At 30.7% G+C, this 12,692-nt stretch overlaps 1 protein-coding gene across 1 annotated transcript in view; it reads right to left on the reverse strand.

Moving 5' to 3' along the window:
• The window catches only part of LOC111064389 (serine/threonine-protein kinase Genghis Khan), a 65,257-nt gene that overhangs the window by 17,427 nt on the left and 35,138 nt on the right, over window positions 1–12,692 (reverse strand). The window contains exons 23-24 of the mRNA XM_039422739.1: window positions 4,136–4,147; window positions 981–1,138 (exon numbers count right to left, since the gene is read on the reverse strand). Of these exons, the coding sequence (XP_039278673.1) occupies window positions 981–1,138; window positions 4,136–4,147 (170 nt within the window). The remainder of the gene's footprint in view (window positions 1–980; window positions 1,139–4,135; window positions 4,148–12,692) is intronic.

Below are 12,692 nucleotides of genomic sequence, written 5' to 3' on the forward strand. Positions count from 1 at the left end.
TGCGACTAGCCTAAGAGACAATTTGGAATGTATGATACAACTTAATACTTCAAAGAAATAATTGGTGGAGTGAAATACTTTGAATAAATACTTCTAAGGAGTCATCATTGGTTGGATGAGAAACCCATATTCTTCAGAATGCTTTTATGTTAATCACAAAATAGTGGTACAGTCACTTTTTACAATTATTGGAAAATAATTTAGAAGTATTGATTCGGGTGTGTACCACAGAACATAGATAGATAGATAGATATTTTCACTTAACATAGGAGGAGGGTAAGAGTCGGGTAAGGCTAGTTACACATACATCGATTTTTGGAAGTTTGATTTGTTGCAGTTCTTATGAATTCTACTAGATTAAACGGATCATGACAAATATCATCTGTTTAATCGAATTTTTGAGGACGGCATAGAATCGTATGTCCAAAAAAACGATGTGTGTGACCTTGGCTTTAGAGAGGCGTACAGTGTCATATTTCATCGCACTTTCTAGGGACAATCTGGAAAGTTTGATGCACTTCTAGGAAATCTAATAATTCTAATTATACTTCGAAGGAATAATAATTAAGTCAAGAATTCAACTGGAGTGAGCGATATATAATTGGAAGAATAATAGTTTTCAAATAACTTGGCAGCAATCAAGGAAAGATTTCACCCGTCCACGTTTAATCGAAATGTAAGAGATTATGTTTGAATGATCTGGGTTAAGCACGCTGCACACAGGGACAATAGTAGCGTCCACAAGCTATCACTACACCGCTAGCTGTCGTGTACTCACACGGAATCGGAAATGCCATGTACCTTTCAGTTCCGGACATTTCCAATTCAGCGTTCCCGCGACATTTAGTGGAAGCTACTTCTGTCCCTGTGTACAGGCTGCTTAACTCTATATATATGGTAAAATTATATAGAAAACATACATAATATGTATATTATATTAGAAAGTGTATTATTGAATGGAATAGATGTGTGTTACTCACTATACTAAGTTCAGAGAGGTTTGATTTGCTACTAGTTACGGATGGCACTCGGTTGTCGTCGATGTCCTCTTCACTTTCAACGGATCCCGCGGGGCGTGACGACGATTCCTTGAGAAAATGGTCCAAATACGACATCTGCGAGGAAGGCCTTTCCAAAACTGAAAAATGCAAAAAATCAACCGGTCAGGTGACTGATACTATTCAATGTCACTGGAGAATCAATTAATTTGTCAGGCTCTAATTTATATAAATTCGGATAATATACATTAGAAATGACAAATGATACTAGACTATTTAAATTCAATTTTAATGATGGTTGACATTTACAGAATAATATCTTTATAAACTACAGTATTCATACAGATAAGTTACAGAGTGATTATAGCTCTGGATGAGAAGATGAGACTGAGCTCTAGTAATGGTTTATTGAGAGAAGGAGTATGGTATGACACTGCTGTACTAAGAGGAATTTCACCACTACATACAAGGATCCAAGTCTCTGGGAGCCTACGCAAAAAAACAGTTCAAGATATTTTACTCTAATGTGCACCTTCTTTCAAGTATAAGTTGATCATTTAAAAAAAAATTTGAGTTGTCAATAGAAGATTTTCTAAATGTCAAGTGTGCATTAATAAAGTCACTACCATGAGCAGTTGATGAACATAAGGTGCGTACAGACTCGAGTGCCACGAACACGCGCATTTCGCTTTTCATCAGCTGAAGCTATACTTATTATATAAATGTATCTTATTGTTCCTGTACAAATACAGTTATAATAAAAATAGCATCAGCTGATGAAAAGTGAAATGCACGTGTTCGTGGCGCGTAAGTTTGTACGCATCTGTACAATTACAAATTTTGTCAAATAAGACATCAAATAATAGGCTATATCAATTTATCTCTACCGTTAAACCCCAATCTTGTATTGTAACCAAGCATTTTTGAAAAGGCACATATTATTTATATAAGGCACATATTACATTGAATAGGTCCCCTTATTAGATCATGAACTTTTCACATAAACATTATAGAATCAATTGCCAATGTGTGACATTTACATCATAATATATTCGAGGAAATACTAAATACTTGTCAAAATACAATTATTATTTTGAAATTCATATTCCCGGTTTACCAAGGTGGGTCAAGGTATTTGAATATGGTCTAATCAGGTACGGTTTACAGAGATTGCACTGGAACAATAATGATTTCTCAGGCAATAGTTTGTACCGTTGATTCCAGTGCACAATTATTGTAAATCGTACCCGGCTTGACCATGTCTTGACCGAGATTGGTGAAACCGGGCAATAATCAAATAACAAAAATTCAATTCTACAGAGGAATAATGTTGCATTACAATGAGAAATAATGAGCTACTAGTTTTCAGTTGCAGGGAGGGAGTGGGGACTTGCATAGAAACACATTTAACCATGCAAAAATCATTATTGAACTTGAAATTTCGGTTTGTTTATAGTCATTATGTAAATCCCGACGACCTGTTTCCAATAAATTTATGATATACTAAACAGGAGAAAAATATCGTTTGTTGTTATGGGGGTGTTCACACATTGGCGGACTGTGGGTTGAATTATTGAAGAACACTCCAACAAGAACCAAAGATATTTTCCTTTTGCCCAGAAGAGTAGTAATTCATTGGAAATCAGGGCTCAAGTGAATTGAAACAAAATTGAAGTGTTTTATAAGCGTTATTTTCATACCTAAACATAATAGAACTAGTGTTATCTGTTATGATAATTTTATAATATAACTGAATAGTTTATTGAATAGCGCATTGAGACCCATAGGAAAACTCATCATTTATAAACATTGTTAGATTTGAGATACATGTAGCAAACATTTATTGTATTTATGAACAATTTCTAATTATTTTCATAGTCACTGTCAATGAAAGCAGAAATTATGTAAATTTCCTGATAGTGCAGATTTCATCTGGAGTATGTACCTAGTACATAAGAATGCCTATTTATGAACACCGAATTAGTACTGTAATTAATAATGTAGGCTTCATATTATCAAAATTCAAAGGGAGCTAAGTATAATCAAAAATCTTTTAGTAATGAATAACTGGGAATGATTAAGATATAAATGGAAATAACAGAGCCAAAACAACAGGAAATGTTTACAGAAAATGGACTTCTTTATGGTTTGTTGTAGAACTACTAATTCAGACCCATTGAAATAATTTCTTAAAGGGTTGCATTATAAAGATAATGTTTTTTGAAGCATGACTATGAATTTAGATAAATCTTGATAATGAAAGTAATATTGTCCTAACTAGTTAGGAGGCCCTCATTGTTGAGGTTTCTTTAGATTGTGAAAGAAATTTTTAAAAAATACCGTACGGTAGATCATAATTTGATTATCGGAAGCATTCCATAATACCGCTAGTTTAATGAAATTTATACAAAAAGCATAATTGTCTACACAGTTAAATAAAAACAGCATGGGATTCAGAATAGCTTGCAACAATAATAAAATTACAAATACATAATTTCAAAGACCAAGATAATAATTTTCAGTATACAAAAGATGCAAAATAATTCGAACAATGGTCAATCAACTCAACTTGTCATAATCAGATACAGTGGATAAGGTAGGCCAACATATCTTTCTAAAGCAAACATTTTTTAAAGGGAACTAACAAGTCTAACTGTAAGTCATTAACCCTCAATATTTGTGTATTGATAAAAATAGTCAGTTATCAAGATCAAACATGATAATAATACTTAAACTGATTCAATGCAAGTATCAAGCTTGTTATTGACAGATAAACAACTTAATTCGGAAACAATAACTAATAACAGTATTTAACTGGTAAAATCTCATGTTTTTAGATATGTATCGTCTTGATATTAGGCTGTAAACATCTAGGAAGCAATATAATCATAGCATTGAAAAGGACACAATATACTGTATACTGTACAAATCACGACTTATGAAGAGCGAAGGCTGTTTTGCCCATATTCAGATATCTGGAATGATACACACCAAACAGAAAATATTACCTTTCTACGCACTAATATTACAAGCACAAGCAACAAAAATATGACTTCTTTATACATAAACAAGATTGGCATGAGTAATGTTGCAAACAAAACTATCACACCAAATCGGTCTCATTGAAAATGCCTTACTCTTCTTGACGACTATGTTCCAATGTGAAGCATGAATGAAAATTCATTTTAGAGCAATTGCACAAATCGACGATTTAAAAATGCTAGTTAGTGGACAAAAATGAATAGAAGAGTTCAACTCGTAATGAGGTCAATGGGTTCACGGAGGAGCTAAGACAGAAGACTAGTTTGCTGACATATAAGAAATTATTATCGTTCAAAATGTTAAGAAAACAACACATTGACTGTTAGGAATTAATGTGTTGCAGTCACATTGAATTGGTGATAGAAAAACAAAAAACGCCAAACAAAGATTCAGATCCATTACTTTACCCGAGGTGACAAAGTCTTGAACGGTGAGCTTGAGTCAGAAATATAATCGAATTATCAGCAGTAGCAAGCCCCAAACACAACTTGTCACTCCAATAAACAACGGCATCTTGTCTACGAAGAAACAGCTTCGCTTTACTAACTTCTAATCAAGTTATTAAAATCTTATCCATAGTTAATTTAATAGAGTCCAACATTTAGGAGTAAATTAATATTGCAATGAGTATATAGATGACCATACTCCGTTGATCCAAGCAAAAAACAGCTACGAAATGGGTGTTAGTCATTTTTCTCTAATACAATACTGTACTAATCTTTTATTCCATACTCAAAGACAATAATTTTAGTTTAAAAGCATTTCAGATAAAAATTTATAGCCCATCATATCTCAAAATGTAATGAATTACTTTTCACAACTATTCATCTGTCCTGCCTTCAAACGAACCTCAATGTTATCACAAACAATAAAAAATTACAGCCAGTGCAATTCCATATCTTTTCACACTTATCAAGTTTATAACGTTGGTTATAACTATTTTAAAATCACTGTCAGTATTATCAGAGAAATTCATTTTTAAGTCACTGCTTCAATGGAAATATTCAATTCTTCGTTCTCTGGATAAATATTGGTTATAAATGTAAATGGATGTTTCTCCTAGTTCTCTAGCATTAAACGATCGGATAAAATATTGTAACTTATTCATAGTAAGATTATTCATAAAAATAAGGCAAAACATTTTCAGTAAAAACATACATTCTATTCTTGATGTAAGAATTGAGTAAATTCCTTATCAATACAAGAAAAATGTAGGAAATAAAAATATCTCTCGATGGAGAAACTTCTCAAAAATATGCTACATTATTATGATTATAAAAAAAGATTCATGGAAGTTGGTTTACAAAATAGTTGTAGGTAAGAAGTGTATAAAAAGTCTTCTCTGAACTCTGGTTGAAGAACCAATCAACATATTTCGATGTTTTCATGAGGAGGACATAATTATCAAACGTATAATTATAAAATTAAATCAATAATTTCAAAATTATATATTTAAAAATAGTGATAATCTTGACATCTAGAGAATACAATAAAAATATTGCAAATCTCAATAATGCCTCAATTCTCTAGACTAGAGAGGTTTTACCAATTAAGGATTCAACTTTTTAATTTACTCGTAAATGTAGCAGTCACATGTCAAATTATGATTACCCAGGGAGCAGTATATTTTCCTTTATCTAATTCAGAACATGACAGTTGCAATGAAGGAAAACTGTACAACAGACTACAGTATATGCAACCATGTTTTCAATAAAAAAAACTATCCAACTATGAATATTCATGCATGTAAAATGATTCATCCACAAAATTATCATTCTCTTATGAATTGAAAATGTTGATTATTAACTTCAGTTATTCCAAGTATCTAGTTTTGCGATTTTTATCAATTTTTTTCTAATTCATTTAAAATTACATTCTCTTTACTAATAAATGAGGCAGTTGATTAATAAAAAATCAAAAGGTGTGTTCTAGCCTACCAAGAAAAATTAAATAATCAAATAATATAAAATAAAAATGTGTGTTCTAGCCTAGCTGTTTGTTCTTCAAGAGACATGAATATTTACTGTTGCAACATATAAAAAAGTCATCTTGGAAAGTTGGATTTTATCTTGGAACTGGTTAACAAAATGTTTTATTTCAAAAACCCTTCAATAAGATACTTGAACCCAACATGGTAAAATAAAGATGACGAGGAAATGTAAAAAAATTAAAAATTTTAATCTATTGAAGAAAGTATAACCATTATTTTCTAAGAACTTTCAAGTTGCGAACTTGGAAAAGACGACAGTAGCCTAGAATAGGCAAAAACCAAAATCATAACTTGGTTTAAAACTGATAATGAGAATCAAAATGTACACAGCTAAGTTTTAGAAACGTGCTAAGTTTTTAAAAATAGCATTCGAAAGATACGGTTGATGTTCATTGAGAATTATTCTCAAAGTTCTCAATCAGTGTGTCTTATGATACAGAAGCAATTTCTGGATTTTTTTCAGCATTACAAACTTCTAGTTAACAAAGTTATTGACAATTAACTATATGAAGTCAATTTATCTCTTCAGCTACATCCACACTGAGAAAAGTTTGAAAAACAAGTTTGTTGAAACAGTTTAGACAAACTGTTTACCTGTTGTCGCTATGAGAACAAACATTCTTGTCTCATCTTTTAGAAAGTTTTTCTCTTGAGTCACTTTACAAGCATGTTGGTCAAACATTTTCTCAGTTTAGACGCAGTCAAGAACTTGATTTTCACGGCGATAAGTGTTTTATTTTCAAATAAATAAAAAGATGCTGATCAACTCTAAATGTCCGATCAAGTTCTTGATGATCTGTCTGTGTTTTTACAGATTTTTAGGAGAACAGTATTCATAGTTTCTCAATTGACTTGAAATCAAATTGACTTATTTATAAATAAATTAAATTATGGTATATACCCAATACAATCAAGAAATTTTTACTTTTCTCTTCATCTACAATAGAAAATTTTCGCATAAAATGTAACTGATGGTTCAATTCTATATAAATGGTGTGTATACTGTGCTATCAGTTTAACTGGATGTAATGAAGTGTGTCTTCAAGTTTACCATGAATTTCATAGTAAAAGCGAGATTATATAGGATACATTGAGTATGAATAGGAAGTTTTCTCAATTATTCGAATAAAATAGAGTAAATTTGAATTACATCTATCATGAGTAAATGACCCATCACATAGGTACTTACATATTAATATCTATCATACCTTACAGTATTTGTATTCACTACATTCCATACGAATACAGTACAATCAAAGGCGAAAGTGTTTTATTGCTCTTCAAGTAAATTCATGCTCCAGTACCACCATTTCAATAGTAATAATAATGTAAATTCAAGTTCCATATATTATTTATTTAGCGTATGGCAGATACACATATACAGCTCATGAGTCTCAAATGTCTACATATACACTATATTTTTTCAATTTCTTCAAGATGTTGTGTAGTTATTTTGATCAGGAGAACAAAAGTTTGTCTGACCGCCATTATATACTAGTCCATTTAGAGTTACCCAAAGTGCACCATGGAGGAGAACTAGCGTTACACATATTTAAGTAAAAAACTGATTACTGGAACAATTTTGAGGTTAAAAGAAGGTTGAAACTCAATTTTCAATTTTCACACAAAAAAAACATTTTCAAAATTATTTTCACTATTGCAAATATCCAAAATTGCTTCAAATTGTAATTTATCACATAAAAACAATCCAAATATAGAATTTCTGTTCGAAATTTGCACCCAAAAAAACGTTTAGCTATGTTGCTAGTTCCATATACAGGCAATATTATTGTTTGGAATTGAAGGTAAATTAAAAGCTGGATAATGAATATTGAAGTTTAAATAATATTGTTCACTAATAAGACAGTGAGCTAACTGAGTAATTAATAGGCTTACAACAATTTTAGCTTTCAGTACAGACTTATGATATTGTCGGGGTGTTATGACATTTCAGCAATAAAGTAGAAACGTCAAGCTGGAAATGCAAACTCATGACAACATTATTTCTTCTACTCTAACACTTGGATAGTAATGAAATTTCTGTACAGCGTAGCCTTAGCAAAAATATCATTGTCATACCTATTCTCGATAATTAGATGTTGCCATATCTTTTCTCGATATGAATGTTGTCAAGTTTAAAATTTATATAAAATAACTTGGCATTCGACAGGGTTTCGTCACAATTTTGTGGACTGGTTAAAAAAACCTGAATATAATTTCATAATTTCACCGAGCGGATACTCACTGATCGCGCTTGTCAATAAATAATGATTATAAGAAAGTGACGTGCAATCATGAAGCAATAGTGAGGTAACATGCAAGGAAAGTATACTGGACAAAGGTACAGGAGTAGCAGAATGGTTAATGTGCAAAATGATAGTAAAAATCAAGTTTATAAAAAAGAATTTAATTGAACATGCAAAATTTTACATGCGAAGCCACTGACGCCAAATTTGTACGACTAGAGTGGCAAGACAGGCAATAATTTGATAGTAAAGAAACAATGTGTTATTAAGAAATAAACAAAAATGTTTCAAAACATGACTATAGTTAAAACTAAGTACTGTATTCTCAATTACAGATTTTATCAATATTCACTCCAAGTTCGGTAGGAAAATAATATTCAAAATCAAAAATTAAAATTAGCCTCATGAACATCATAAATTAAAAAGGACTCTAGTTCTGTATTAAAACAAACTATTAGCAAATAGGTGTCTAGGAAGTTACAATAGAATGAATATCATGTATAATTATATTAGGAACTTAAATAAAATAAATCGAAAATAATCTTTTAGAAATCTTACATAAAAAAATAAAATATCAAATTAAATAGAAATATCCTTTTTAAATTCACTTGAAATAATAAGTATTTTAACTAACTGAAGTTAAAGTTATTACAATGACTAGAAAAGACCACCTACCAAATCTGTCAGAATTTAAACCTTTTACAAGAAAAATATGTTCTCTAATATTTCTGTAATCAAACTGACACATTATAATATGTTTGCTAATCTATCGTTGTAAAAGTCGGAATTTCAAGTAGATCCAGTGTCAATTAATATAAAAATCGCAAATTTGAAAGTATAGTTTTCTACATTGTTCGTTACAAAACAATTTGCTGTCGAGAATATCAATTTATTGATTTACAAAAGTCAAGTTTATCAAATTTGCTTATTGATATCATAGAACCCTTCTCACAGGTTGTGGAAATCAATGAGTTGAGTGCTAGATTCACAATTTTTTGAAAAAGAATTTGCATACTTTACTGAAAGTGTTTCAAGAGACTGGATTTGATGGAAAAGATAAAATAGTAATCTCAAGCACGATCTATTCATTCTTACGTAAACGGCTTAGCTAAATACTAGCTAGTTTATATGTAATGTATCACATCATTGAAGTTGAATACTTCTTGCAGATCTAAAGGATTCCTTGCTTGTCAAATAACATTTTATGTATTCTATTTGAAATAGAAAATAACTTTCTGAAGTGAATAGAGCAAGCTGAAAAGAAAAAAATCAATTGAGTCAATAAGTTCCAATCAAAGAAACAATAAACAAAAAAAAAATAAAAAATTGCTGATCCATTATAATTAAAAGATGTATATTTTCCATCAGTCTTTGACAGAATATTACAGTAATTAGTATGTTTATTCAAATTGGTAACAGTATTACTGGTATGTATATATGCTTTTCAGCTATAAATAAAACTTGATAACATTAAACATTATAGAAGAGATTGGGTAAAATATTTCTAGGGCTATGAAAAATGATAGCATCATTTCAATATTATACGACATATATAGAATGATTACTATTACATTTGAGTATCCAGGTTTGTTCAAATGATTTCTGTTACAAATTCAAGTTTAGTCTCATCCATGAAACTAGTCGTAATATTAACAAGTTTGAAAATACGCTTGTTTTTTTTTTCAACAATTTTCAGAGTTTTGGCAAATTCAATCTATAGACAATGAATAAGTATAAAATACGTTTGTAAAAAGCGTATTAAAAAAATCCTCATATTTCATATTATAGCATGATTCATACAAATAAGTTAGTGTATTCATCAATTTAGTTTAAAAGTTTAATCATTTTACAGAAGAAAAAAATGTTATTAGTTCCTAATGAAAGCAATGAGCAAGTGTAGCCACTGTTGCATAAAGATTATATGGAATAAGTAGTACAGCAGCTTTACTTTTATATCAAGCACGGGTCTAATATCTAGACCCGGTTCTGATATCTAATATCTAAAACCTACAGAAACCCTAGTGAAACGACTATAATAGAACGTGTATAGAACTATAACTATAGTAGAACGTGTAAAAAGTTTTTGAAAGCTATAATGTGACTCAAAAGCCTAAGTGAGAGATATTTTCAATTAAGTTTTTAATGATAATAATGCAAATAACCGGTAAATTTAATTAGATCGTCTTCGATGAAGAGATCAGGCACGAGATTAGCAGGACCAAATCTCGGGTGGTCATTGAAATCTTACAAATGCGACAAGGAGTATTCCTTGACTACGTCCAATGGCGTTTAGTGTGGTTCATTAATGAAAATTGAAGCGTATACAACATTGGTAGCATATAGCATTTCCTCAATGATTTTCAAACAAACGCCTGACAGACATGAAAGAAACCTTTCTTCAAGGTTAATTTCATGAGTACCAAAATACAGCAATCAGTGAACAAATTTTGCTCATTACTTTCGTATTTAATCAATTCATTAACTTGATTTCTTCAATTGATTCAAAAGAAGAAACGTTATGTTAAGGTTTGATTATTTATTGTACGAAAAATACAGAAATATTTGTATTCATACCGGGTATGTCCATTGTATTCGCCATTCAGGACTTGCTTCAGATATACCAATGCCTAAAACCTGCGAAGCGACTGTTAGATTGTAGCATTAAATCTCTATGCATTTAATTTACAAAATTATATCAGAATTTACCATATCAGACTAGAATATATCGGCTATTCTGTTGATCTTCCAAATTAAAATTATCTACTGTTTAAATTCCATGAGAGGTAATACTAGCTTTTTCCACATTTGAGATAGCATGACACTCATCCATAACGATTAATGTTCACTCTAGCCTCAGGAGTGGACAACAATATTATTTATAATGCCATATATGGATGTATTTTTATACAAAAATTATCCGAAAAACAATGCATCATAAAAAGATATTTGAATGCATATACTATTCCAATCAGAGCTAGACAAGGAATTATTACGTTCACGCCATCATTAGGCAAATCAACAAGGCATGAATTTTACTAATCGTACAGGATGGAGCAGTCAAACTACATTGTTTCATTAAATAATAAAGAATTAACATTTTATTTATTTAATCATCCAGAATTAAACAACTTTGGAGTCAAAATTTTGAATAATATTTTGCAAAAATTTAAACTTGGATGGAAATTTCTCTAAACAAATCCTTCAAACTGCCATTTTGCAATGCTTGGAGCAATGCTATGGCGCCTCACATATCTTTGAAGGCTTAGCGTGAATCTTCCACTTCTACTGTACCCCCTCCAGAGCTTTCTAATCGAACGGTCTGACTTCTACAAGACTCCGTAGAAAAGTATAAATCTGGGTAAGAAAATCAGTGCTATCCCCAATTAGGTTCTAGAGTAATCGTTTGCTTGGTTCGGACTTGTTAGATAAGTAGCGGGAAATTTTTGATGTATTGGTTATTGAACTCAATTAGCGCAAAACAATATTTTCTCTACAAAAATCCAATGATCATTAGCGGTTAACTGCTCATTCAATATGTTTTTTTAGTATATTGGATGACGAAAATAGCAAACTCAAAAGCGGCATAGTTATATAGTTATAATCACGTCATAAGGCTTTGAAGTTCATATTGCTTGAAAAGCTTTCTAATCTAAAATTAATGAATTTATCAATGGGGTCGTAAACTTATTTGTAAAATAACGCCCATTATATTCGATGTTTAGATTTATCAAACTACAGTATTGAAGAATTAATTGAACAATCCATTACTAAGGCTAATGTGTACCAAAAAACTTTAGCTAAATGAAATTCTGAGACCGATAAGTATTAGAAATTACATTAAATGAAATAAATGTTTACTGTCTAGTTTTAATATGACCAACTTTCAATGAGCGAATCCAGAATTTGTTTTTATCAAGACACGATGATGACCAGACTTTTTATCGTCATGCACTAGAAGTAATTCTCAAAAATTACCTGAATATACAATGACTTTCACATCACAAGACGATTCACTGAATGCAACTCGAATTATAAAGATATTTATTTGTATAAGTCAAGCAGATATGCGATGCAAACAAGCATGTTAAACAGAAGACAGGATTTTAGTTGCAGCATTCCAACAAACACGTTAAGATAACGTCATGCACAAGAAATATGTGAGTTTCAAGTGTTTATGTAATACTAGAGATAAACGAGTGCTTTACGAAATCATATTCAAGAAACGGTGGTGTGAGATATATTGAAACTTCGTGACATTAGGATTAAAATTATTACTTTTATTCATTGAAAAAGACTATTGAAAAGCTTTGGAAATGAGAACTAATAATATAAATATCCTATAATATGAACATTATAATAAGACAGACGATCTGATCCTATTCGAATGTAGTTATATGATTACAACTAAAACTAGTT

Source organism: Nilaparvata lugens, chromosome 3 (genome assembly GCF_014356525.2).
Source record: "Nilaparvata lugens isolate BPH chromosome 3, ASM1435652v1, whole genome shotgun sequence".
In the NCBI taxonomy this organism is placed as follows: domain Eukaryota; kingdom Metazoa; phylum Arthropoda; class Insecta; order Hemiptera; family Delphacidae; genus Nilaparvata; species Nilaparvata lugens.